Genomic DNA, 24,691 nt, shown 5'->3' with positions numbered 1-24,691 from the left:
AAAAAGGGTCTAAAAAATGGGTCGCCATTGCTTCAAAATGTGTCATTTTGGCTGCAGAGCTCAAATACAGTCACTTATACACATCTATACATGTCTGACAAATGTTCGTGAGGCTTAAGATTTTTGGAGACCTTTTTATGTACCCTTTTCACTAAAAACTGGCAACCAAACAAATACAATGAAAGTTATGTTAATCTGTTGTAATTAGCTTAAGTAATTACAAATGTAGGCATTTTTAAAAGTAATTTCTTTCTGTAATTTTGCACGACAAAATTGTCTATTCTACAAACGAGGGCTGGGCGATATGGCCTAAAAATAAAATCCTCGATTAAAAAAAAAAAAAATCTGATTTAAGATTTAAATACATTTTTTTCTCCCTCTACTTAAAATCAATCTGCAGATGACAAAGAAATTGTTCAAAACAAGTTTTATTTTGTTTTGACTCATACACGCACACACACACACACACACACACACACACACACACACACACACACATGGGGCATGTATACCATTATGTTTATTCATGCCAATTTTGTGGAAATATAAATTGGTTTGAGTGTTTTCCCTACCAGTTTTGTTTTTGTTTTTTTGGGGGGGAGGGGGGACTATATATTCAACAACAACAAAACAGATGCGTGAGATAAAGCTGTTTTCACACATAGGCCTACAAGTAATTCACTTCTCGTTCCTCGCTAAAAGTTCAAATCATTTTAACGTTATTGCGCAATATTGCCCCTATTTTCACCTGTTGCTGAGTAACGTACGTTAACATCCCATGGTCTCTTGAATGTAGCATACCTGTAGCAAGCTCCTTCGTAGCGACAAAACAAACGCGTCGGCCGGCTCCGTGCAAGGGGGCGTTGATTGCTAGCTGTTTAAGCCGCTACAGACCTCCGTCACAGCTCGGTCGTATCAGCGGCGTTTAGTAGATGTGTTGAGCCGCAACAGAGTTCCTCAACACCGCCTCTGGTGCCCCGCATGGTGCTCCTTCAGGTCAGCTGTAGCTGGTTGTTCAGTTATCCCAGAATAGGTGACTGTCAGCCGGGGACAGTGCACCGCGAGCTGCCGGTCATTTCGGCGGAGATTACGGAAGTAAGTAATGAAACGACTGGTTAAGAAAATAATTAATGTTAGTCCCTGTCGCTGCCATGTTGTTTGTGTCTCACAACAGATGATTTTATTCCTTTCTTGGGAACAAACTTCCCACTCTCACCGGTAGCCATGTTGTCACTTGCTGTTGCTGTTTCGTGTGTGCTATGATGTTGTGGTTGTCGCTTGCCATACTGCTATGTGAAACTAACGCTACGGAAGCTCCGGGGAGCCAAAAATGCGCCATTACACAAAAACTCGATTTACTTTATTTATCGCCCGCAACAAAAAATTCAAATTAATTCATTTAATCGATTTTTCGCCCAGGCCTACTACAAACCCTTTTCTTGTGATGACACAGTATGCATCACATATGTAAACATAAATGTATTGCACATATGACAACATAACCAGCAAGCACTGACCTGGTGATCTCTCGTCCCTCTGGTCCAACCAGGTACTGCACCATCCACTGGCACGCTTCGCTGCTCTTAGACAGCAACACGTCCACTGTCGCCATCCACTCCTCGGTGTCCACCCTGCAGGAGATACAGATGTAATACACGCACTACATTTCTGCTTATAAGTGATGTTTACTATTGACAGGTGTAGGACTGGGTACTGAATTCAAAACTTTTTAGGCACCGACCGAAATGCCTCTAAAGTACAGATTATCGAAAAATGCCTCATCAGTCGACAGCCAATTTCAATACCTAAGGAGTAAATCTCATCAGCGTCAGTGAGCCAATAAGGATGCAGCATGAGCATCCTGAGGAAGGCTCAAGCCAACATGCGTGGATATATTTTTTATGTCTTGCCCTACTTATAAAAAGGCCTTTTATCACTTTTTGTAACCAACCTTGAGTGCCTGGGCTTGATTTTTTATGACGTTTTTGGTCATAATTCTTCTGCCTTTTTGTGAAAAGCATGCAGCATGCCTCTACCATGATCTAATGCTGCTGCTGATTGGCTGTCTAACGTTACACGTCGTAGAGTCACGCAGGAAAAACTCTACATCATGCACAGAGACGGGCTCACGTAGTAAGAGCTGAAAAATGACTACAAAGATTTGTGCTGTATAGGCCTGTCACGATAACAAATTTTGCTGGACGATAAATTGTCCCAGAAATTATTGCGATAAACGATAATATTGTCATCGAGAGACCATTTGCATCTAATATAATGATAATGGCATAATAATACAGGTACACCTTTTCAAAGATCAATACACTTTTATTTCTAAATAATATTTAACACAGGAACTGGAAGACATTTTAAATATCCAGAACATGTCTTTGATCTCCTTTAGTATGTCGTCTTTCACGCTGATGTACAGTTGTTGTGGAACAGGTGCAACTCTGACATACTTTCCACACTCCGTGTCCGCGGACAGTTGTAGGCTTGTACCGTTAATGTTCTGTGCATTGTCGGAAACATGCAGCCACTTTCCTGAAACCGCTTGCGAGACTGACCAGCGGCGTGTATGTCCGAGCCCGTCTCCACAGTCTCCACCTGCAGGTTGTCAGCTGTGTGGTTTGGATTGAAAGGGAGAAACGAGACGCCAAATAACACGGTGGATATCGCTCATATAGGCCTACTTTCTTTTGACGGCGCCTTAACTGCAAAGTGCTGCGGGAAACCCTGCTCCAACTCTCAACTAGCGTTTGTCTGTCTCTGTCTCTCTGTCCGCAGTCCCGCCCCCACAAAGACCATGCGACTGACAAGAGGGTTCACTCCTCGTTACGCTAAGGAACCGAGAGTGGTCCTCCAGTCTCTTTGGTAGAGAGAGACGAGGAAAACAAACAAGCATGCAAATGGAAATTATCGCGGCCGGAAAAATTATCGAGCTCATTTTTTTTTATCGTGCGATAACTCGATTTATTGACTATCGCGACAGGCCTAGTGCTGTAATGTGTAATGTTATTTATTTTTGTTTTATAAAATTGGTATCGAAAAAAGTATTGTTTAAGAACCGGTATTGAAGTCACGGTATTGGTATCGACATTTTTCAAACGATACCCAGCCCTAGACAAGTGTGGATGTGTGGGTGCGTGTGTATACATACCGGAGTTTCTTTTTGGTGTGCAGGTAGGTGTGAAAGAGGAAGTGAACAGCCAGCTGAAGACTCTCTTTGGCCATCGGCTGGTAGTCTGGATGCTTTAGCTTTGTCTGTAACACACACAAACACTAACATGAAAACCACTGACTGCTGGCGGCTTCACGTTTCCACCATGAACAATTGTGTAGTTTAGTGATATTGCTGTAGTAAATGGTGTATTCAATTTCCCTGGTAGTCCTACTGTGGTGCTTTCATTACATGTCACCACACTCAATGTTTTGAAAAATTACGATTCCAGTGGAATACGATGTACGAATACGATCACTGGTTCCAAATTTAACACGCGCAAGTTTTGGTTTCCGTAGCGGCCGCCGTACTTCCAGGCGCTTGTTGTGTTGCAGCCATGGAGCACAGTAAGCGGCGCTTACTAAAGTGTGGCTTTATTTTACATTGAAAAAAACCGGTCTGTGAAATAAGCCTCTGACATGTTTCAACTCCACCCCTTTAAAGAATCGAGAACCGATAAGAACCAGAATCGAAAGGAATAATCGGAATTGGAATAAGAATTGTTAAAATCAAAACGACGCCCAACCCTAGTGAGAGGTGGATTAAGAAAACATTTATATAGCGTTTATGTTGGGGAAAAAAAGAACCTAAGAAACATTACATACATGCTCAAAGAGAAACAAACTAACTAAATACAACAAACTAAATACAAGAGGACAAAATAGTTCTTTTGAGTATGAACAATGTAAACAGCAGCTCTACTTTGTAACAATCATGTAACTATCAGAAAACCAAACAAACAGTAGAAGCACATACTGCATTGACGGAAGCCAGGGAGAGGGTGAAGTTGAAGTAGTCGCTGTTGTAGACGTCTCTGTTCCTCATGAACTTGAGATTCTCATCCCTCACCATCTGCACAAACACAAATGGAGAGAGGTCAGATGAACCGGGACGGTCCAGCTGATGACTTACAGAACAAATGTTAGGTTGGTGTAGAGATCTCTTGGTCTCTACGGCCTCCATGGTACTCTTCGATGCCGCTTTACCTGATAGATGCTGGCTGGCATCTTCTCTACAAACAGGCCCTTCTTCTCTCCCTTGCGGACCAGGCGGGTGAGGAGGGTGAGGCGGTCGTTGTTGGCCCTGGGGGGGCGAGGAGAGGACTGAGGCGAAACATCAGGAGAGGACGGGGCAGACCTAGAAAAATAAGTTTTCTGGTGATGTTCCTAAATGCTGGTTGTGACAGTGTTAATGTATAAATAAATAATTGATTTCCTGCAGACATAAATTACATCTAAATGTTTCATAAAATGTTCTGACTTCTGTCCGTATGTATTCTGCTCCGTTCTAAAAAACAACATCAGACAGGAGCTGTCAATTGCAGATAGATGCCTTACAGTGCTTTTATTCTGCTGACTGCTGAGGGAAATTGGCTGATACATTATAAATGACGCAAAGGGAATGTTTATGAGGCGAGTATAGTATATGGTGAGGATCACTCACAGTGTAAGGTCCTCAGCCTCCTGCCGCATGATGCTGACTCTACTTTTTTTGGGCAGGACGGGCGAGTTCTGGTCACTGATCTTCTGATAGAACAACATGTAGGCGTTCCAGTACCTCCTCCGCACATCAGGGTATGGGTTGGCTGCACACACATACACACAAATTAAGGTTACCAAGGTGCCGCATGCAGTAGTTGAGTTTCACAAGTCCCTCTTCATTCAAACATGTGTTTTGCTTATTTGTTGGATGTTTGGCTGATGGAGGAATGTTTCTCTGTGCTCTCCTTTAATAGGAGTTTACCACGTGTACAGTACATACAAGAGAAATGTGTGACATCACAACTCATTTAAAAGCCGTTCATGGTCTAGTAATACAAATTAGTACACAAACAGAATATGGAAAGGAAGGAAGCGTTGAATCCCACTTGGTTTCTTGGCAAGACCCGCCCTGCGTAGCAGCCCCTATTGGTTGATGTTAGGCATTAACTTGACTAGTTAAAATAGCCCATTGATCAGGGGATAGGACCTGAACAAATCGACTTCCGGTACCTCGCCGGAGGATGAACGGCTGGCCAATCCTAGCGCTTAAAGTTGCAGTAGTTAAGCCTTATAAAACTAACTTTCTGTCAAATTTGCTGAAACTGACCCTTTGTTCCAGTAGAACTACATGAAGCAGGTTATTAAAAAAAAAAAAAAAAAAAAGCCCGGATCAGGGACGGGGACGAGGGGGGCTAACTGCGTATCAATCACTGCTCATGCACACGCATTCATTCTCCCTTGTGGGGGGAGGGGCTCAAGAGACAGTTTTGGGCTTTAGCAGAAAGGGGGGAGGGACTAAGAAGTTGTTGATGTTAAATTTTTTTGGCTAAGTCCTGGATCTTCACAGTCCTACCTACAGCACCTTTAAATGCTTCTTGGCAAGAAACCTACCAAGTGGGATTCATAATAACGCGGAAAGATACATACACATACACTGACAATGGACAGTGAAATATATCTTGTGTCTTTCAGAAAAATATTTGAATATTCATGAATGTTTCAGACGTCATTTTTATATAGGTTAAAAAAAATAAATAAAAAAAACACTAAACCCATTAAATGGGATCTTTAGGTTTAGTGATTTAATGCACTTTGTTACATAAATGTCAGAGTTTATGCATTACTTACATTGGTCGTAAACTTTGGGACGGTACTCTCCCCCAAAGCATTCATACTCCAAAGTTTCGTCGTTCATATCAAACTCCTCCACCACGTTGTCGTTGAACTTGTACCAACGTCCACGAGCGCTACCACTTTAAAGAAGGACAAATAAAGATGGAGGGAGGGTGGGGGCAAGGAAAGTGGCAGATTAGATTATGATTCATCACAATCTGCTAAATCAGAACTGGAAACTCGCACGCTTGAATGAATAATAAATCAACAATACCAAAAACAAATAGGCATGCATAATAAAACATGCAGCCAATGTTCTGACTCTGTTTGCAGACTGGGCAGAAACAAGGTAGTTTCTCCCAACAGATTTAGCCATTTCTGCTTTACTAAATGGTTTACAGTGAAGCATGGCAGGGCTATGTGTGCATACCACACTGGACTGTAGCATATAGCACACCTGGTCGACATACTGCAGTACAGGTTTGCCACCAGGACGCGGTGTCCACTTGCACGCAAACCAGCCTGTCTGACACACACAGATCTCTTACTGACATAAATGATAACAGACTTTGAAGCGGCTCCAGAATGTGTCTTAAAGTCTGGAAAGTGATCTACGTCCTGAAAACAAACTTTCTCGGTCGCAGTCTTAAGAGTGGATTGGAACAAACAAGTAAGCTAGAGAGAGAGAGAAGGGTGCCAAATATTAGCTCCTGTGGTCTCTTTATGTTCCACTTCTCCAGTGAGCAATCTTGCCTTACAGAGCCAGACATCTGGAGATGCTTACAAACTAAACCAAGACAGCCCACACAAAGTCTGATGCTGCATTCATGCGCCTCAAGGAGGTCCTCTAAAATCTGCTTAGAAAACTAAAACCAAAACCAAACAGCTTAATGTGCTCCCTTAATCACTGGTTATGTGATTCTTATGTAAAGTAGAACAGGAGCTGGAAAATACCATCAGAAAACTTTGCAGCACATAACTCTGACCAGCAAATGAAAAAAGAAATGTGTTCGATTTTCAGAAAATATTGGCCCCTTTTTTTAAATGAGGGAGAGGTGGAGGATCTTCGGCACTACAGTGTCTCTTACCGTCTATCTTTAATGAAAGAGTAATAGTGGCCAGCGTGTGCCTGACCACTGTGGACAACAACTCCCACGAGCTCATAGTTCTCCGAAATCGTGACTTTCTTCCTGGGCGATCCTCCCGAGGTCCCGTCGCCCCGCCCCTCGCTGCCCTCTCCGCTGCAGTCTTGACGAGCCATCCCAGAGACAGTGTAGGGCTCCATGTTCAACACCCAGGGGAACTGTGCACCAACAAGACAGAATTCACATTAATCATATTCAAATTTCCTGGGATTATGAAAATCAGAAAAGTGTATTTTAGTGACTAGAGATTTGGGATTAGAAATACTTGGTACCCTAATCTGTTCATCATATTTGATGGAGCGCCCGCTTTCCCAGTCAAAGCCGAAGCGCATGAGGTGAATACAGAGAACGCTGGGCAGGGATTTGATACAGGTTCTCTTCACGGTGGTTCTCTGCGCAGAAGAACACATGTACACATTGACACATCAGTACACATGGTAGCAGTGTAGTAGAACAAAAGCACGCAGAGAACAATACACACCTTCTCCTTGCATTTCTCACAGTAGTAGGCGTTGCTGCCCTCTAGCACCTCTCCTCTGACAAACTGGTCCAAAGAGATCTCTAAGCTTTGACAGGATGTCACTCCAAGGTTCAAAGCCATGAATGTTTCTTCACGCTCGTACCTGTATAGTAAGAAGGTCAAAGGTCAAACATCACCTTTGATGTGTGTCTCAGAATGAAACAGAAGTTTGAGAAAGAAAAAACATTCTCGCTCACCGGTGAGGACAGTCTTTACAAATCTTCTGGTCGGAGAAGATTCCCTGAAATGTGTTTTTGAAGATCTGCTCTCGACCCATTTTCTGGTGGAAAGGAGTCTCATCATTAATAATGTCATCATAACCAATTAGGTATTATAAGTACTTAGCTAGTGCGTTTCAAAAAATAAAAAATATAATAAAAAGGTCTGGAGTGCGGAAGTGTTACCTTGAGATGTTCGTCTAGCTGATCCACCAGGCTGGTGAAGAACTCATAAGCATCCTGCTGTTCTCTTACATACAACTCCTTGTTCCACATCTTGAAGATCTGCAAAAGACAATAAAGTAAATCTAATCGTTTAGAGAGAGAAATATATGAAAGAGTGATCGTTACAGCTGTCAATGTGTGTAGACTAGGGCTGTTGGAATGAATTTTTCGAATAGTAAAAAAATCAATACTAATCGAATGCGGTAATTACTATTCATTTGTGATTTTTTAAATGAGTATGTTGGCTACCGTTAGCTAATCTCTCTCTCGCCTTTCCTATCCGCATGTGAAAACGAAATGCTTTTGTCATGTACCGTCTGATTAACACTAAGTTAGCAGGAGTGAGAAACACAAGGCATTGTGAGGTCTTAAAGGTGCACTATGAGTTCCTGCATGGCGTCACTTCTGTTGACGTTCCAAGTAAATACCAAACAAAACAGAGCAAGCTCGCCCCTCCCCCCATGTTTCTGTAACTGTCATGACTAACCCCCACCCCCTCCCCCAACCATCTTGTCGGTGATTGGTTGGAATGTGGTTTGTTGTATTTTGGTGCACAGCCTGTGCCTGTGTTTGTTTAACGTTTACGACCCGAGTACCGTTAGTACAGGGGGAGTGACAGGCTGCTGCTGGAAAATAGAAGAAGGACGGGAAATAGTTTTTACATGACTTTAAAGTTGCCATCCACCGAGCCAAAATGTTTCGGTTAGCATCATTTAGCTCCTGCTGTGCTTTCTAACATGATGTCATTGTACTAACTGAGCACCGTTAGCCTTTACAACAGAGCTGCTTCACTACACTTGTTAGATCATGTTTCATTACAGAGTTCTGTGTTGATTTGTGTTTGTCGCTGTGTGCTCGTGGTGGGAAATGATTGTAAACAAAGCGGCGTGCAAGAAATGCACTGTGCCATGATGCCAAGTCCCCTTCAAGGCCAGGCTAATGTTGGAGGTCCCTCTAGTGGACAGAACGTGTAACAACAACCACATGCTTATTGTGGCATTGACAATGAATAAGCCTGAGTAGTGTAGTACATATTAATAACAGGCTGCATTTGAGCATTAAATCGCATTAAATAGTATATAAAATATAAAAAAAAAATATTATAGAGGAAGATTGACAGCTCTAGTGTAGACATCATAATGTGCAGCACAACATACGGAATCATCGACAGTCTGCTCAGTTTTCTCAAAAAGACACTTACTTGTAGCTTGATACAAATGATGGACATTGTTTTTTTTTGGGTCACCATGTAATTAAATTAAATTCTTACTTTGCATCCTAATAACAATGGCCACACTAGGAAGGTGAAAGGTCAAGCGCATTACAATCAGAGCACACTGAACTGTCAGTTACCTTCCAGAAGTTCTCAGGTATGTAGTACTGCAGTTTGCTCTCCATCAGGTGGCCAAACAAAGACTGCACCTGGTAGAAGACGCTCTCTTCTGGCTGATCGGTGTCGTCCTCGATGGACAGGAAAGCCTTTAAACCAAACACACGTGGATTCACTGTGGGGAACTCAGTCTGGACTCAAAGAGCAAATGCCCTCTGGTGAGTACAGAAGGTAAACAGCACATTAGAACACAAGGTCTACCTCTGGCAGGCCGGGCTGCATGTAGAGCTGCTGAAACACAGCATTCATGTAACATGTGGCTCCACCGTTCTTCAACCCAACAAAACCTGAGACTGACCGGCTCTCGACAGGGGGTAGGTACTGAGAGAAACACACAGAGAGTTAGATTCACAGCTAAACTCTATTCCAACCATGTGTACCAACAAATATTATATCAATTGGTGCCTTACATCAAACTCCTTGCAGAGCGAAGGATCAGACTGGTGATGCATGGACATCAGCTCTTTGGTGATCAGTCGGAGGTTGGAGAGAGAGCTGTCTGTGAGCATCACCAGAACCTCATAGGCTGCCAGCCTGCTGCTGGCTGTGCTGCACCTGACCACACACAAATGCACACACACACACAAAAGATTAACATAGCGGTTCACAGGAGAATAACTAAATGTAACTGATGGATAGGATTAAACTAAATGTAACTGATGGATAGGATTAAACGTGCCGTACTTTGGGTGGAAGTCGTGGCTGGGGGCCGGCGAGGGTGTGGGGTTTGAACTGTTGATGATGATGCGAGAGGCGCGAAACAGGAAGTCATCCAATAACTGCTGGATCAGAGATGGCCCTGAACAAAAGAGTTACACATCCTCCCATTACATATTAGTGTTCTCAACTTCATTCACTTCCAAAACATGTTCGGTGGGTGCAGATATGCACATCCTTGCGTGTGCTTACCGAGATGCTCCTTCTCGTTACCACAGAGGGAGAGCAAGGTCTTGATGAGTCGGAGGTGTCCTGCCAGGAGGATGTTGTCCGCCTCGCTGGTCTCCATCTCAGAGCTCCAACTAGGCTCAAAGTTGTCAAGCCAAGAGATCTCGTCCTCCAGCATAGTGGCTGCACTCACTTTTAACACCTCCATCTCGGACGCTGGAGAAGGCAGAGAGAGAGAGAATACAAGGCACAGAGATTTTTATGACACACCGGTCTTTACTGGCTGAAACAGGAGGCTATAACCTTCTTACATCTGGGACAATACTTCATATATAGGTGTTGATAAAAGTGACTGTAAGGGGATATGATTTACTTGTTAGGTCATCCAAAAGCTGACATCTTAGGTCAAAGTACTCTGTGCATTGAGACAGCAACCTAAGAAGAAAAGCCACACATTAACACAAGACCTCTGCAGATTTCAGGGATGCATATCCTGTGTGTTTCTTGCTTAAGTACCTCTGGTTGACCCCTCTCATGATAGACGTAGGACTCCATAATGGCAGCTGAGCAGCGAGAATGACTGAGATGAGGAACAAGTTGGGTTTCTGGACTTCGGCAAAGGCTGAAGTGTCAGACTGGCTCAGAGTGTAGAGCTGATCGCAAGCTACACGGCGGATCTGATATAGGAAGGGACAGGGACTACAAGTGTAAACACACACTGCAATGTTGAGGATTACATTCATTCTCTGCAGTCTATTGAACAAAAGAAAGGGTGTCGTTTACCTCTCCGCTGGGAGATCCCAGCAGCACGTCAATGATGAAATCACTGACGGAGGGAAGGTTGTAAAAAGAACCTGGAGAGAGAAACCGACCACAGGATTTAGTGTCATTGTAGAAGGCTAAATGAAATGTACATGCTGCAGCATCATTCCGCTGCATAGAGGACTAATGGCAATGTGTGTATGTGTGCTTGTTGTGTGTTTTACTCCTGCAGGAGTCTTACTTAGCTGCTGACAGCGTAACTGCAGACAGGTGACCAACAGTGACAGAGCCTCGCGGGCGATGATGGTATCTTTAGTAGAGACACACTGCTGCCTCACACATATCCCTGCGTGCAATGCTGTTGGCGTGGTCTCCCCCTCGCTGCTGGAGCTGCAGTTACTTCCTGTGAACAAAACAAACGCAAGACATTTGTTTAACTTTCATTTTTGTGGCTTTTGTTTGTAGCACTGGAAATGCTTTGACCGTGAGCTGTTGGCAAGAAAACGCAAATCAGGAATTAAGTTGTGCGGGATAGTTACCACACCTACTGACGGTAAACATCTAGTTGACACTGTACTTTTCTGAACTTACCAGACTGGTCTAGCTGTTCTATTATTTCCCTTCACCCACTTTATATCCACATTATGGATAATAATTTATCTAAAATCTTATTGCGAAAATATTTTGTTGAAGCACCAACTGTCAACCCTACAATATCTTCGCAATATCGACATCAAAGTAGTCACCAGCACTATGTCTGAGCACCTTGTGGAGAATGAGAAGAGACCTAAAATAACACTGAAAGTGTGTTTTTGTGTCACCTGTACTGCTAACTCTGGTGCGGACTCCCTGTGGCAGAAGGGAGCTGTGGGTCTCTCTGATTGGCTGTGGGCTGCCAACCAGATCCAATCGGCCGGCTGCAGCTGCCCAGGTCAGACGCATGAAACAGGCCACGGTGGAAGTAAAGTCACCCACTTCCATGGTCTAGAAAACAGACAGAGCAAACATTGTACTTGGAAAAAAATCCTACACTTAAAAGATTAATCCGGGTGCTGAATTAACTGTGGGGTTGTTACGGAAACAAGCGTGTTACCTGAATAGCTACGCGAGCAGCCGGTATGATCTCCTCGACTCTTATGGAGGAGCGCTCAGAGAGAGACATCTGTCTGTAGGAGGACTTCTCTGGAGTTCCACAAAGAGACAGCTGACGCCCCGCCCGTCCGGCGTTTCGAAAAGGACGAGATGACAGCGCCTCGCCATCCCTGATGACATCATCATCCAGCGCTGCAGGCATGCTCTGGCCAACCAGAAGAAACCTGCAAACACAAACAATTGAGTATGAAGTCTAACTTGGGCCCCGAATATCCATCTGTGTATGTGTGTGTGTGTGTGTGGCCATTTTGCACCTGGCCAACTGAAGACAGATAGAGTAGACTCCTTGTCTCGTCTCATAGTCCACCTCTGAGGGGATGGAATCTCTTTGCATAACATTCACCACCAGACTGCAGAGGAAACACAGTGAAATACTACGGTCAGACCTAAAAATAAAAATTTTGATATAAGCTTACACTAAAAAGCCTCTTTGTGCTGGTATCATGTAATGCAGCTTGACAAATCTGCTGACGTGCGCCACAGTGAAACAAAGCAAACACCAGACAGTGAGGGAACTTTTCTCCAACAGGTCTGTTACCTGAGGCCTCCTGCTTTGAGGAAGTTCTCACAGAAAGACTTGCTGCTGGTTTTGGCCATCTCATCATCCGACGTTGGCATGAGCTTTGAACTCAACACCTGACGCAGAGAGAGAAGAGGGAGGAAAACAAATGTCAAAGTAATTGAGTTGAAAGCCTTTATTGTCATTGTACTTTACATTACAGCGAAATTAGGAGCGCTACTCCACTGGGTGCATACAATAAATACAATAAATAATCCTTACAGGACATATAAAAACAGAATGAAAACAGTAGAGCAATGATCAGATAAGTGCAAGTATCGAAGTTAACAGTGAGTGACTGGGTTTGTCTAATTACATTTGTTTAGGGAAACTATTGCATTTGGGAAGAACCTATTTTTAAATCTGGTGGTGCTGCATTGTATAGACCTATAACGCCTACCAGAGGGTAACAATTGAAACAGGTGGGGGCCAAGATGAGTATTGTCCTTGATGATGTTCTTGGCTCTTGAGACCGTGCGGCTGAGTGCAATATCTGACAGGGAGGGGGCGACCAATGATTTTTTTCTGTAATCTTGATAATTCTCTGCAGAGCCTTTTTGTCTGCAGTGGAACACGCTGCAAACCACACAGAGATGCAGTATGAAAGGATGCTCTCAAAGGGGGATCTGTAAAAGGACACCAGCAGCTTCACATACGTGTCATTTTTCCTGAGTATCCTCAGGAAGTGAAGGCGCTGCTGTGTTTTTTTTACCACTGTTGTGGTGTTAGTTGACCATGAGAAACAGTCCATGATATGGATGCCCAGGAATTTGAATGAATGAACTCTCTCAACACGCTCACCATTTATGAAGAGAGGTTGTGGGTGTGTGTTATATTTTCTATCTAAGTGTATTATGAGTTCTTTTGTTTTTGTGGTGTTTAGGATGAGGTTATTGGCAGAGCACCACTCAGACAGATTCTGCACTTCATGTCTGTAGGCAGACTCGCCCCCGCCCATTATAAGTCCTACCACAGTAGCGTCATCTGCAAACTTTACGATAGAGTTGGTGGGAAATGTTGGTAAACAGTCAAATGTGCATAGTAGTTAAGCCAACTAATTTAACTTTTCGGTTTGAGAAGAGCGGTTATATACTGGAAAATGATGTGCTACGTTTAACAGTGTGTATTTTCACGTGTGCGCGTACCTCCAGGTTGTACAGCACTCTGAAGGTGGACATGCCCGGGGCCGAGGATCTGAAGAGGGCCTCCAAGATGGATGCAGCACTGGGCTGGTGCTGCTGCTTGGAGGCCATAGATGGGGAACGAGAGCCTGTACCCTGAAACAGCGTCTTCTATAGAAAAGAGACAGGAAGGAATATGTAAACCAGAGAGCTAGGGCAAGATGTATATGGATGTATTACAACACAGGTACTTCAAATGAGAATAGAAAGGTAGAGAACTGAGAGCGTCAACGTTCAGCCAAGGTAGTTACCATATGACCAGAACGCATCTGATGTACCTGGTGGCTCCAGACACTGGATTCTTTGGGAACAAAGTTGTCTAGAGCATCCTGCACTTCTGGATCTGTTGGTATCAGCAGCAGCAGCTTCCTCACACGAAGAGTGATCCTAGAGATTATAATATACTGACTAAATACACAGTCCCGTCTTGTTGGCAACAAGGTCTGTGTAACTTTACTATCTTACCTGGTTTCATCTAAATTAGCCAGCTGGTAAAGCATCTCAAACACATTACACACCAAAGCCATCACCACGCCGGGCAGGGACTTCTCCTGGAGACAGAAAGACATGGGCACAGTGTGTCAGAACCAATGTAAGCCCGAGTGTGTCCACAGCTTCGTTATGTCTCAGCTGGTACCTGCTCCAAGGCGTAGGCGGAGTTGAAGACGGCGGAGCTGGAGCTGCTCGAGGCGGAGGCCGAGGACTCGGAGCTGCCAGAGGGAGTGCCAGTGCCTGAGCTCTTCACAGTCAGGCTCTGCTCATCGCTGAAGCTGAGCTGGGACAGCAGCTTCTGGTCCCGATTCATGGTCAACTAACACATGGTGGAGGAACAGTGGAGGGTAGGAGTGAGAGAAAAACAGGGACTAAGGTTGTTCAAGCCTGTGTTTGCTCTGCCACACAATAGATGCAGCGGACCAACAAGAATTTACTGTGCATTGATTTGTAGCTTGTAATGTTATAATGTACTGGCTTTAGTGAAAACACATGACTGGAAGAGGAGTGAAATAATTTGATGAGGGAATGACAGGCACAATTGGATTTTTAAAACAAAGGGGGTGGGGGTGTGGGGGGGGTCCCTGTCACTTACCACGCTGTCATTGGCAAAGATCTGGACATTATCCACCGGACAGCTCAAGTGCTCAGCTATCTTCCACCGGATACTTCCTATTGTCTCATTACTGTGGGTCTGCAGGACACACAAACACACAGAGAAGGGTTATTTCCTCTGTAGATGTAACCCCACACCACAAAATGGTATATTACAGGGCATTAAGAAAAGTCTTACAATACCTCTAAGCTGAAAGTGTCTTTGGTTGACTCATAAGTGATGTGAAGAGTGACAGGGTGTCCGTTGAACGAGGCCCCATGAGGTAGAATAGTGCGAGGAACTGAGTACATATCCTACACACGCACACACACACACCAAGAGGCTTACAAACACAAATATTATCGATCCTCCTTGAAAGGATCCACATGTATTGTCAAAATGATAACGGTCTTAAAAGGGATGGTTCGGATTTACAGTAGATGGCGGTCGGTACACCCCCAGTTTGGACAAGCAGGCCCTTGGTGTTTTAAAGGATTAACTCTGATTCACCAAAGTCACAAAAAGGGTCCTATCTTGCACCCGGCGCAGCGCAGCGCAAAGCACGACGCAAGTGTCTTTGCTAGTTTAAGATCAACGCAGTTGTCAGTTTCCCGTCCAGCGCCCATGTCGTTTAAATAGCAAATGCACCTGCGGCCATTTTTGCGGCCATCTTTGCGGCCATGGTCTTACAGGGAGGTGTGTTCTGGTGAATTCTTGGCGTATTGCTATCTTGAGGCAGCGGGAAGTGATCGCGCCATTGACCAACAAAAACCAGGTCTCAAGTCAATAGCGCAGCACTTCATGGTTATTTTAACAGTGAATTAGTAAAATGCGCCTAGGCTCGTGCATAGCGTGTGCACACTATGCTTGTCACACACACATGCAGAGGATTAGAAATAAAAATAATACGGTGCAAATCCGCCATCATAATAGCAATGCGCTAAGGTCCAAACGCACCTGGCTTTTAAAGGGAATGGGAGATGACATTCTGATTGGTTTATTGCATGTTACGCCCAAAACACACCTTCAATCCTTTTGAACCATGCGCTCGGGGCACGGACGCTTTTTTCCACTGTCAAGCTAGCAAAAGTGGATTTGGACACGCCCTAAACGCACCTACGCCGTGTGCTTAGATTGTTACAATAGGGCCCAATAACTCCAACCAACAGATGGAGGCAGCGGGACATCAGCTTCACTCGGTACCCCTTCCCGCTTCTACAAACTGGGGCATGCTGGCCGCCATTTACTATTGGTAATACACAGATTATGGATAAGTACCTCATACAACCCCCACTTCAAAAGATCCAAACTATCCCTTCCAAGTGAAGAAGACAGGACCTACCTCTATAGTGATGACGTAGCGTTCAGCCAGTAGCAGCAGTCTTTCAATTATCACCAGCTTCGTGGATCTACAGATGAACACACACAGAAGAGTTTCAACAGAATGAAAAAAAAAAAAATACATGTTTAACTTGTCAAGTGTAAATTTACTCTCTATGCTGTCTAGGAACACTCCTAAACAAATGTGTTTTAAATAGGTTTAGTAACTATGTTCTTACCCAAACCCCCCTCTGTACCTGGATGGTGATTGTACAGATGTGGCCACAGTCGGCATGGCAGTTGCCGTCAGCATCTTAGTTGCCCTGGTAACAGCATGAGTCAAAGTAGGCCCACCCAGGGCCGAGCTGGCTGCCTGAGAAAAAGAGAAACCGATATGAGCTTTCGGGTGTTGCTTTCTGTGAAATGGCACAATCACTCCTAACATTAAAATATTCCTCTCCTTACCTCCAGTCGCTTGTAACAATCAGCTATGAACTTCTTGTGCAAAGACACGGAGTCCTGTAAGAAAGTAAAAGTTAATATTATATGTGGTCTCAAGCTTCATAAAAAAAGGAAAGAACACACTAAGGCACTCAAATTGGTTTACTTCTAACTTTAACAAAATACTCCAATGAATCACTTAATTCAAAATGATGGCCTGAAACAAGATGGCAGTGAGCCACAGGAGAGTGTGCGCAGACACGTATACTGACCTTCTTCATTTTGGGATTGAGGTTGGTGTAGCTATACGTGATAATGAGCTGGATCGCTTCATTGGCTATCTCTTCATCAGGGGTTTCCATGGCGATGCGCCAAATAAAATCCATCCCTGCCAGGTCAAGGCGCTCCACACACTGAGATCAGACCATATGATAAATGAAATATTTATTCAAGATATGTTTCACTCTATAAATATGTGTATTTCAGATCTCACGGACAACAATAGCTGTGCAGATCTTTGGTAAAAAAAATAAAAAAAAGAATAAAAAAAAAGAGAAACTTGTGAGTAAGGACTGACCAGTTGAGTGCCCTGGCGTTTGAGGCGATGGTCACACAGATTGACGTTCTCAAAGAAGGTCTTAAATAGATTGAAACCTGGGAGACACGTAGAACACGTTACCTGCTGTATCACATAGGTATTCATTACCTAATCCTGAATCCTAGGATTCTGTCGGTAGTGCATGTCCTTGCAGAGTTTCTCACCATTCATAGTGATCTCGTAGGGCTCCAGTTTTAGGATCTTCTCCTTGAAGAGCTGCTGCTGAACGTCACTCTCCAGGTCATGTTGTCCTTTGGTGAACCACTCAAAACACATCTGCACACATGGAAACACAACATGTTTAGGGTTCATTGAACTGAATCTTGGATAGAGGACTTGTGTTTTCTGCCTATTTTCCTTTGGTTTACAAGAAGCAGCTGTTGCAGACGCTACCATTGGTCAGTTAAAATGGAAACATGTAAACTGAACTATGCAAAGACCAGATTCCATACTGGGACAGAGGAAGGTTGCTTAGTGTGAGTGCAACAAATTAAATCAGTCAGATCAACAAAATTACACACAGACCAGACATCTGATCTGTACACCGCTGTGGACCGCTCCATCTTATGTGTGGCTTAAGTGCTTTGCTTGAAAGATTTCTGAACGAAATGTACAGCGAACAAAACAGCAGATAAAGTAACAAATCAAGGAACAGCATGGAGTAACATAAGGATGAGATTGGCAAAAAAAGAGAAATTGTTAAAACGCACTATTTTCTTGCTTTTCTTTGTGTTTTTATTATCAGTTGAGTTTTTTTTAAATAAGAAACTCTCACTTACTCACTGCTTTATTAATTTAATGCCAAATTCACAAAAAAAGACACTATCAAAGTTAAAGCTACAATGTGTAAGAATTTCTCCCATCTAGCGGTGAAATTATATATGACAACCGAGTGAATATTACTTTCTAACCCTTCCTCCTACGGTGGCCAAACCCGAAATCAGCTCTTAGTATCTCCATTGTTTACATGCAGCTGTTCTAGCCACTCCAGTATTAACTTTGGTCTTGTTGCTTTGCCTGTCGCGTTGTCGTTTTAATTCTCTTTTCACTTCCATTGAGTGTAAAAGGGTGAAAGGCTGAGGTATGTCCCGCTTTGGCTAATGCATTTTAAAGCTACATTGTGTAAGAATTACTCCCATCTAGCGTTGAGATCATTTATCGCAATCAACTCTCTCTCGCCACGCAGTATTGCAGCTATGGTAGCCTTCACACTTCAAAAAGTGAAGGTGTACAAAAGGCCGTCTATCAGCCGTCATTGTTGGAGTTCATGCGTTCTCTTAATACATCCATGAGTTCATGTTGGAGAGTGGCGCGGACACCACGAGCGGGCACTAGCGGGCACTAGCGGGCACGCGCGCCACCAGACGGAAAGGAGAGAGAAAGAAAAGGAGACTGCAGCGGTCCGGAGGATAATTAACTAGTTGGGATTTGGTGTGTGCCTCCAAAGCAGCTCCAATGTTTACTCTTTTTCCAGTCTCTTGCTCTTTTCAATATCCGTTGGATAAAAACAAATGGACCAAGGACAAAGCTTTTGCATAACAGTTTTCATAACAGTTTTCATACCTCACGGTCAAGTTCACAGACATCTGCGCCCGACACCAGGCACTCCCAGAGCTCCTTGGCCCTGTTCCAGACCAGGTAGAGGCTGGCCTCCTGGAGGAAGAAGGCCAGGAAGCGCAGGTGGCTGTCCAGATACTAAACATAGATTCAGCGAGACGCATGTCACCTTCACCCTCAAACACACACTGTCAACATACTGTGCTACTCAAGTTGGATAACTACCTGTGTAAACCTGCCAGCTCAGATAAAATGATGCCTCAAATTACATTACTGTCAAAATAATGATTCATCAATCAATGATTTGTATGAGCTGCAATATACAGTGCTCAGCATAAGTCAATACACCCATGCTAAAGTTGACTAAAAAGAGGAATAAAGTGTCCGGGTTGGCTCAGTGGGTAGAGCAGGCGCACATATACTGAGAGGTTCATGCCTCGACGCAGAGGTCCAGGGTTCGAGACCGACCTGTGATGATTTCCTGCATGGCTTCCCCCTCTCTCTCCCCTTTCTCACCTAGCTGTCCTAGCGATTAAAAAGGTGGAAAAGCCCAAAAAAATAATCTTAAAAAAAAAGAAAAAAGAGGAATAAAAGAAAATCATCTTTTGGAAATTGATCTTAATGCCTTAATTAAAAAACAAAAGAGGAAAAATCCAACCTTTAAGGACACCAATTTTCTTTGTGAATGAATAATGTATGTAAAAATGCTCTTCCTTAAAATATAGTATACACACCCCTATGTTAAATTCCCATAGAGGCAGGCAGATTTTTATTTTTAAAGGCCAGTTATTTCATGGATCCAGGATACTATGCATCCTGATAAAGTTCCCTTGGCCTTTGGAATTAAAATAGCCCCCCCACATCATCACATACCCTTCACCATACCTAGAGATTGGCATGGTTTTATTTCAGTTAACCTACAGTAATAGCTGGTTTGATTTGCATTGAGAGATGATCTTATGGAAAGTACCCCATGCCAATCTGTAGGTATGGTGAAGGGTATGTGATGATGTGGGGGCCTTATTCCAAAGGCCAAGGGAACTTTATCAGGATGCATAGTATCCTGGATCCATGATAATAACTGGCCTTTAAAAATAAAAAAACCGCCCGCCCTCGGAATTTAACAAGGGTGGCTATACTATATTTTAAGCAAGAGCATTTTTACATACATTATTCATTCACAAAGAAAATTGGTGTCCTTAAAGGTTGGATTTTTCCTCTTTTGTTTTTTAATTAAGGCATTAAGATCAATTTCCAAAAGATGATTTTTTTATTCCTCTTTTTAGTCAACTTTAGCATGGGTGTATTCACTTATGCTGAGCATAGAAATTCCATAGAAAAGATGATCAATTAAAAGACACAGGAAATCAAATTAAAAACAAAATAAATATGGTCCTGACTCCTGAAATTTAATTTAAGTAAGAAAAAAGCTTGTGAGAGAAAATCGGACTAACCTCCTGGTAGGTGTACCGTCCATCCACCAGAGTTGAGCCTGAGAGGCCGTTGTTTCCTGCAGCGGTCACGGCCAGTCGATGGCAGCACACAAGGGATCCGGTGATCAGTTTGACAATCTCAAAGTTCTTCTTCAAGTCCTGGATGATGCTCTGTGGGGAGGCAGGGACGGGTTAGGGCTGCGCAAATAATCAAATTACGAATCGCGATTACGATTTTGGCTCACAAACACAATCGAGAATAAACATTATTTTGCACGTTAAATTTTGCAAGTAAACTCTTATTTTGTCTTGTGTTCTCAATGAGAAAAAAAAGTTCAAATGGGAACAGTAAGGGGTTTTCACTGTTGATTTGTTTAACAGTATTTTCAAGTTCAATAAATACAACATCTTTCCTAAAGTCAACGAGTAATCATGTTAAATAATCGTGATTTCAATATTGACCAAAATAATCGTGATTATAATTTTTTCCATAACTGAACAGCCCTACTTTGCACCGTACACTGTACAATCGTTTGGATGATGAGTTGGTTTGCTTGCGTGAGTGTTCATGTTACCTTGTCTTGTTTCTGATAGGTCTGCTTGATGAAAGAACGGGTGATCTCGTGCAGCTGACGGAGAGCAGGAACCACCCAGACTGCCTGAGGACTGCTCTGCTGAGAAGCCTACACACAGACACACACAATAATGATATCCACTAAAGCAGAATGAGCACACAAACGTGCTAATCAGATTTTGCCATTCGATTTCTTTGTCATCACAGACCCACTGTTTTTGGAGGTGTGTAAACATGAGAAAGAAAACCAAAGCCAGGGATGTAAAAGACTTTGACGGTTAAAATATGCTCACGTTGAAATTGGTTCTCTTACAAATGCTTTTCAAGTCCAAATCAAATATCAAACATGTACTTCTTTTATATATCCGAGGCTTAGATTCCTCTTTGCATGAGTCAATGTGCGAGCTCTTCCACCAAAGCTGACCATTCATCCAGAAGCTAAATCACTCACTTAAAGCAGCCAGGCTCCCACCCAGGACAAGATCAACACCACTGTGGAATCATTAGTCAGTGCCAAAGCCCTCTTAGTGAGGCAAGCAGAAGAAGATTAACACACCTGGTTAAACTCCCTCACGTTACAATCAAGTGTGAGGTTATCAACCTGTGACCAATGAAACCCCTCTCCACGATTGGTTGGCAGGCGTGAAGCAGTGAGATTGGATACAGATTGGTCAGTGGAATTATGTGGGCTTCTTTTCTTACTTTGGCCAAAGAGTTAGCTTTCTTCTTGCCCCAAGTGCCAGTAAGAAAAGAGCTTTGAGTGTCGCTGCCTTTACAGTCCTCCTGAGTGTGAGTCTAGAAACATACATTTCATTTGAGGGGCAGCTTGAATCTCCACAATTAATGCATATTTGGTAACACTTTACTTGGGTCATGAACGTGTCATCAACTTCATAAACAAGTCATAAACGTTTATGACTTCTGTCATTAAGTGTCATTCGGTTTTTGTCATGACAAGTTGACACTGTTTGGGTTGTCTTGATTATGACAACTTGACATTAATCAAAGGGACATTACCAGAAGTTGTCTTGGCCATGACAAGTTGACATTCAATTTGTTTGGGATGTCTTTGTAATGACAACTTGACATTAACCAGGATGACATTACCAGAGGATGTCTTTGTCATGACAACTTGACATCATGTCATCCTGTTTAATGTCAAGTTGTCTTAATAAGGACACTCCAAAGAAATTTAATGTCAACTTGTCATGACAAAGACATCCCAAACAAATTTAATGTCAACTTGTCATGACCAAGACAACTTCTGGTAATGTCACTTTGATTAATGTCAACTTGTCATAATCAAGACAACCCAAACAATGTCAACTTGACATGACAAAAACCGAATGACACTTAATGACAGAAGTCATAAACGTTTATGACTGGTTTATAATGTTTATGACACGTTCATGACAGTGTCATGTCACGATTATGTCCATACCTTCAAGTAAAGTGTTACCGCATATTTTTTACTGGCCCTCGTTTTCCCATATGTAAATATTAAATACACATTAATTCCTTTTGTTTACTTCTACTCTTAATCATTTCAGTTTCCATAAATAAATCAAGACTATTTGGTAACACTTTACGTCAAACATTACGATTTAATTAACATTAAATAAATGGTTTATAGCACACTATAATGTAGTTGTAATCAGATATAAGGATATTTTAAGTGTTTATGTACCTCAGTCAGGGAGGTTATATGTTGTCTGTTGGTTTATTTGTTTGTTTGTCAGCAGGAAAAGAAAAAAAAGGACTACTGGCCCAATTTTCATGAAACGTGGTGGAAGCGTGCAGCATGGGCCAAGGAAGGACGTATTCTATTTTGGAGCAGATCTGAATCACGGGGCTACACAAATTATTATGATTTATTTTTTAAAGATTATTTTTTGGGCATTTTGGGCCTTTATTTCTGACAGGACAGCTTAGACTTGAAAGTGGAGAGAGTGAGGGGGAATTACATGCAGCAAAGGGCCGCAGGTAGGAGTTGAACCCGTGGCTGCTGCGTCGAGGAGTAAGCCTCTATATAGGAGCGTGCGCTCTACCAGGTGAGCTACCCAGGCCCGACACAAATTATTTTTTACTTTTGGTAACATTGCACTTATGTAGTGTAAAATAATTTGTAATTTGTAGCCGACTGGGAAAATTCACACTACTACTGTGTTTTACTATTTTGTCATTTATCAACTGTTCATACACCAGCCTCCAATCACAGATACATTATTAAACACTTAGGTATATCTACTTACAACTACATTAACGTGTGTTATACAGCATGTTGTTGACTATTTAAAAATAACTTTAATCAATAAAATTGGAAGGTTAACCTTTAAAGAACTTAGTTTAACACTGAGTTTAACAATGATAGGTGTGGTTTTCTTGAATCTGTCAAATGATTTGACAAATCCTTGACAATTCCGACGGAATTATGGAAAATTAGTTGGTTAGCATCTTCATAAATAAGCTCAATTATGGAGGCAGAGCTCTGGAACAGAAAGATGGCCAAAGGAGAGAGTAAAAAGGGAGAGGTTGGGTGACATTGGCCTCTGTCACAGTGTTCCTGGTATAGTCAGAGGAACTAAATCAAACAAGAGAAGAAATGAATGTGTAATTATCTCTCTATACCAGAAACACTTGTGGAGTGTTTCTGGTTATATATATATATATATATCTCAAATAATTAAGTCATGATAGACCCTTGTTTGACAAGCGAGCCAGAGAGTGATGTTGAGTTGCATTTTAGAGCTGAACAAGGAACAGTGTTGTCTTATCATATGCAAATACAAAATAAACAACAACAAAAAACTCTTAGAGCTGATCCTGGAATGATCTTGTAAAACACTGAATTGAAATAAACACTCTCCCCCACATCTACACAGACAATACTACACATGTGTAGCATGCGTGTCTCACCTTCTTAATGTCCTCAATACATTTAATGATGTAACTGCGTTTCACAGTCTCCTTGACAGCGTACGCGTCGCTCAGAATCCCCAGATGCTCCTCCAACGCCTGCTGAACTAGACTGGTAGGCAGGGTGGGGAGGTGAGCCAGCTCCCACAGCACCTCCAGCACCTGAACACACCACACACAAAACACAAGATGCTTCAGACTGCACTTTAATAATGAAGCTGAGCATACTCTAGTTTTCCACATATGTTTTTCCATTTACTCCTCAATTTGTACACTTAGATGCACACTAATATTCCATATTCCACCATTATTACGAATATGACAATATTCCGAATTTGATACAGGTCATGTATAGGGCTGGGTGCCAATTTCGATACCTCAGTTTCGATGCCGGTTCCTAACGATACTTTTTTCGATACCATATGTTTTAAAATCCATTTCAACATCAACAAAAATACATTAAACACAAAGCTTTTATTTTCCACTTTAATTGTGAATCAAAACAGTTATCACAATTAAAAAATTCTGGTAAAACTGCTCACTCAGAGTAACATTATTGAAAGTGCCTTGCTTTGCAAGCTCAGCCTGTCAGTCAGTCATCAGGGCAGAGAAACCACCGTTGTGCCTGCTTGTCTAAGAGGAAGTGTAACGTCAACAGCACCGCGACTGCTTTCACCTCGCCATTAATATCACATCGCAGCAAACGCTGTCTGCGTGAAGTTTTGAAAAACTGTAACCACACTTGAAACCAACCGTGACTCTCTGTGACTTCAACAAAACTGCAGACAGTTTACTCCGTCCGCACCTCTCCGTGTGTGTGTGTGTGTGTGTGTGTGTCGGTCGGAGCTCTGCTCTGTGTCAATATGCAAGAAGAGAACAAAACCGATTAAATCATTTTTCGATACTCATAGGATTGG

At 42.7% G+C, this 24,691-nt stretch overlaps 1 protein-coding gene across 5 annotated transcripts in view; it reads right to left on the bottom strand.

The window, feature by feature from the left end:
- Positions 1–24,691, bottom strand: part of usp24 (ubiquitin specific peptidase 24) — a 51,142-nt gene that overhangs the window by 9,050 nt on the left and 17,401 nt on the right. The window contains exons 15-55 of one of the 5 annotated variants that reach the window (XM_039810889.1): positions 23,775–23,936; positions 21,561–21,653; positions 20,860–20,967; positions 20,306–20,455; positions 18,858–18,989; positions 17,459–17,570; positions 17,274–17,350; positions 16,969–17,109; positions 16,721–16,774; positions 16,495–16,628; positions 16,278–16,344; positions 15,139–15,249; positions 14,936–15,034; positions 14,486–14,659; positions 14,314–14,399; positions 14,100–14,235; positions 13,813–13,959; positions 12,647–12,744; positions 12,363–12,458; positions 12,050–12,272; positions 11,778–11,940; positions 11,198–11,359; positions 10,978–11,048; positions 10,711–10,871; positions 10,568–10,629; positions 10,219–10,410; positions 9,994–10,108; positions 9,720–9,864; positions 9,511–9,630; positions 9,273–9,398; positions 7,881–7,979; positions 7,674–7,756; positions 7,438–7,579; positions 7,229–7,348; positions 6,900–7,114; positions 5,827–5,951; positions 4,661–4,802; positions 4,204–4,354; positions 3,974–4,069; positions 3,158–3,261; positions 1,518–1,631 (exon numbers count right to left, since the gene is read on the bottom strand). In XM_039810889.1, coding sequence (XP_039666823.1) covers positions 1,518–1,631; positions 3,158–3,261; positions 3,974–4,069; positions 4,204–4,354; positions 4,661–4,802; positions 5,827–5,951; positions 6,900–7,114; positions 7,229–7,348; positions 7,438–7,579; positions 7,674–7,756; positions 7,881–7,979; positions 9,273–9,398; positions 9,511–9,630; positions 9,720–9,864; positions 9,994–10,108; positions 10,219–10,410; positions 10,568–10,629; positions 10,711–10,871; positions 10,978–11,048; positions 11,198–11,359; positions 11,778–11,940; positions 12,050–12,272; positions 12,363–12,458; positions 12,647–12,744; positions 13,813–13,959; positions 14,100–14,235; positions 14,314–14,399; positions 14,486–14,659; positions 14,936–15,034; positions 15,139–15,249; positions 16,278–16,344; positions 16,495–16,628; positions 16,721–16,774; positions 16,969–17,109; positions 17,274–17,350; positions 17,459–17,570; positions 18,858–18,989; positions 20,306–20,455; positions 20,860–20,967; positions 21,561–21,653; positions 23,775–23,936 — 5,108 coding nt within the window. The remainder of the gene's footprint in view (positions 1–1,517; positions 1,632–3,157; positions 3,262–3,973; positions 4,070–4,203; positions 4,355–4,660; positions 4,803–5,826; positions 5,952–6,899; positions 7,115–7,228; positions 7,349–7,437; positions 7,580–7,673; positions 7,757–7,880; positions 7,980–9,272; positions 9,399–9,510; positions 9,631–9,719; positions 9,865–9,993; positions 10,109–10,218; positions 10,411–10,567; positions 10,630–10,710; positions 10,872–10,977; positions 11,049–11,197; positions 11,360–11,777; positions 11,941–12,049; positions 12,273–12,362; positions 12,459–12,646; positions 12,745–13,812; positions 13,960–14,099; positions 14,236–14,313; positions 14,400–14,485; positions 14,660–14,935; positions 15,035–15,138; positions 15,250–16,277; positions 16,345–16,494; positions 16,629–16,720; positions 16,775–16,968; positions 17,110–17,273; positions 17,351–17,458; positions 17,571–18,857; positions 18,990–20,305; positions 20,456–20,859; positions 20,968–21,560; positions 21,654–23,774; positions 23,937–24,691) is intronic. The other 4 variants (XM_039810892.1, XM_039810890.1, XM_039810893.1 and 1 more) reach the window with 4 other exon arrangements.

The sequence above is a fragment of the Perca fluviatilis genome, chromosome 9, assembly GCF_010015445.1.
Source record: "Perca fluviatilis chromosome 9, GENO_Pfluv_1.0, whole genome shotgun sequence".
Taxonomy (NCBI): Eukaryota; Metazoa; Chordata; class Actinopteri; order Perciformes; family Percidae; genus Perca; species Perca fluviatilis.
This window is presented reverse-complemented; position numbering and strand designations above follow the sequence as displayed.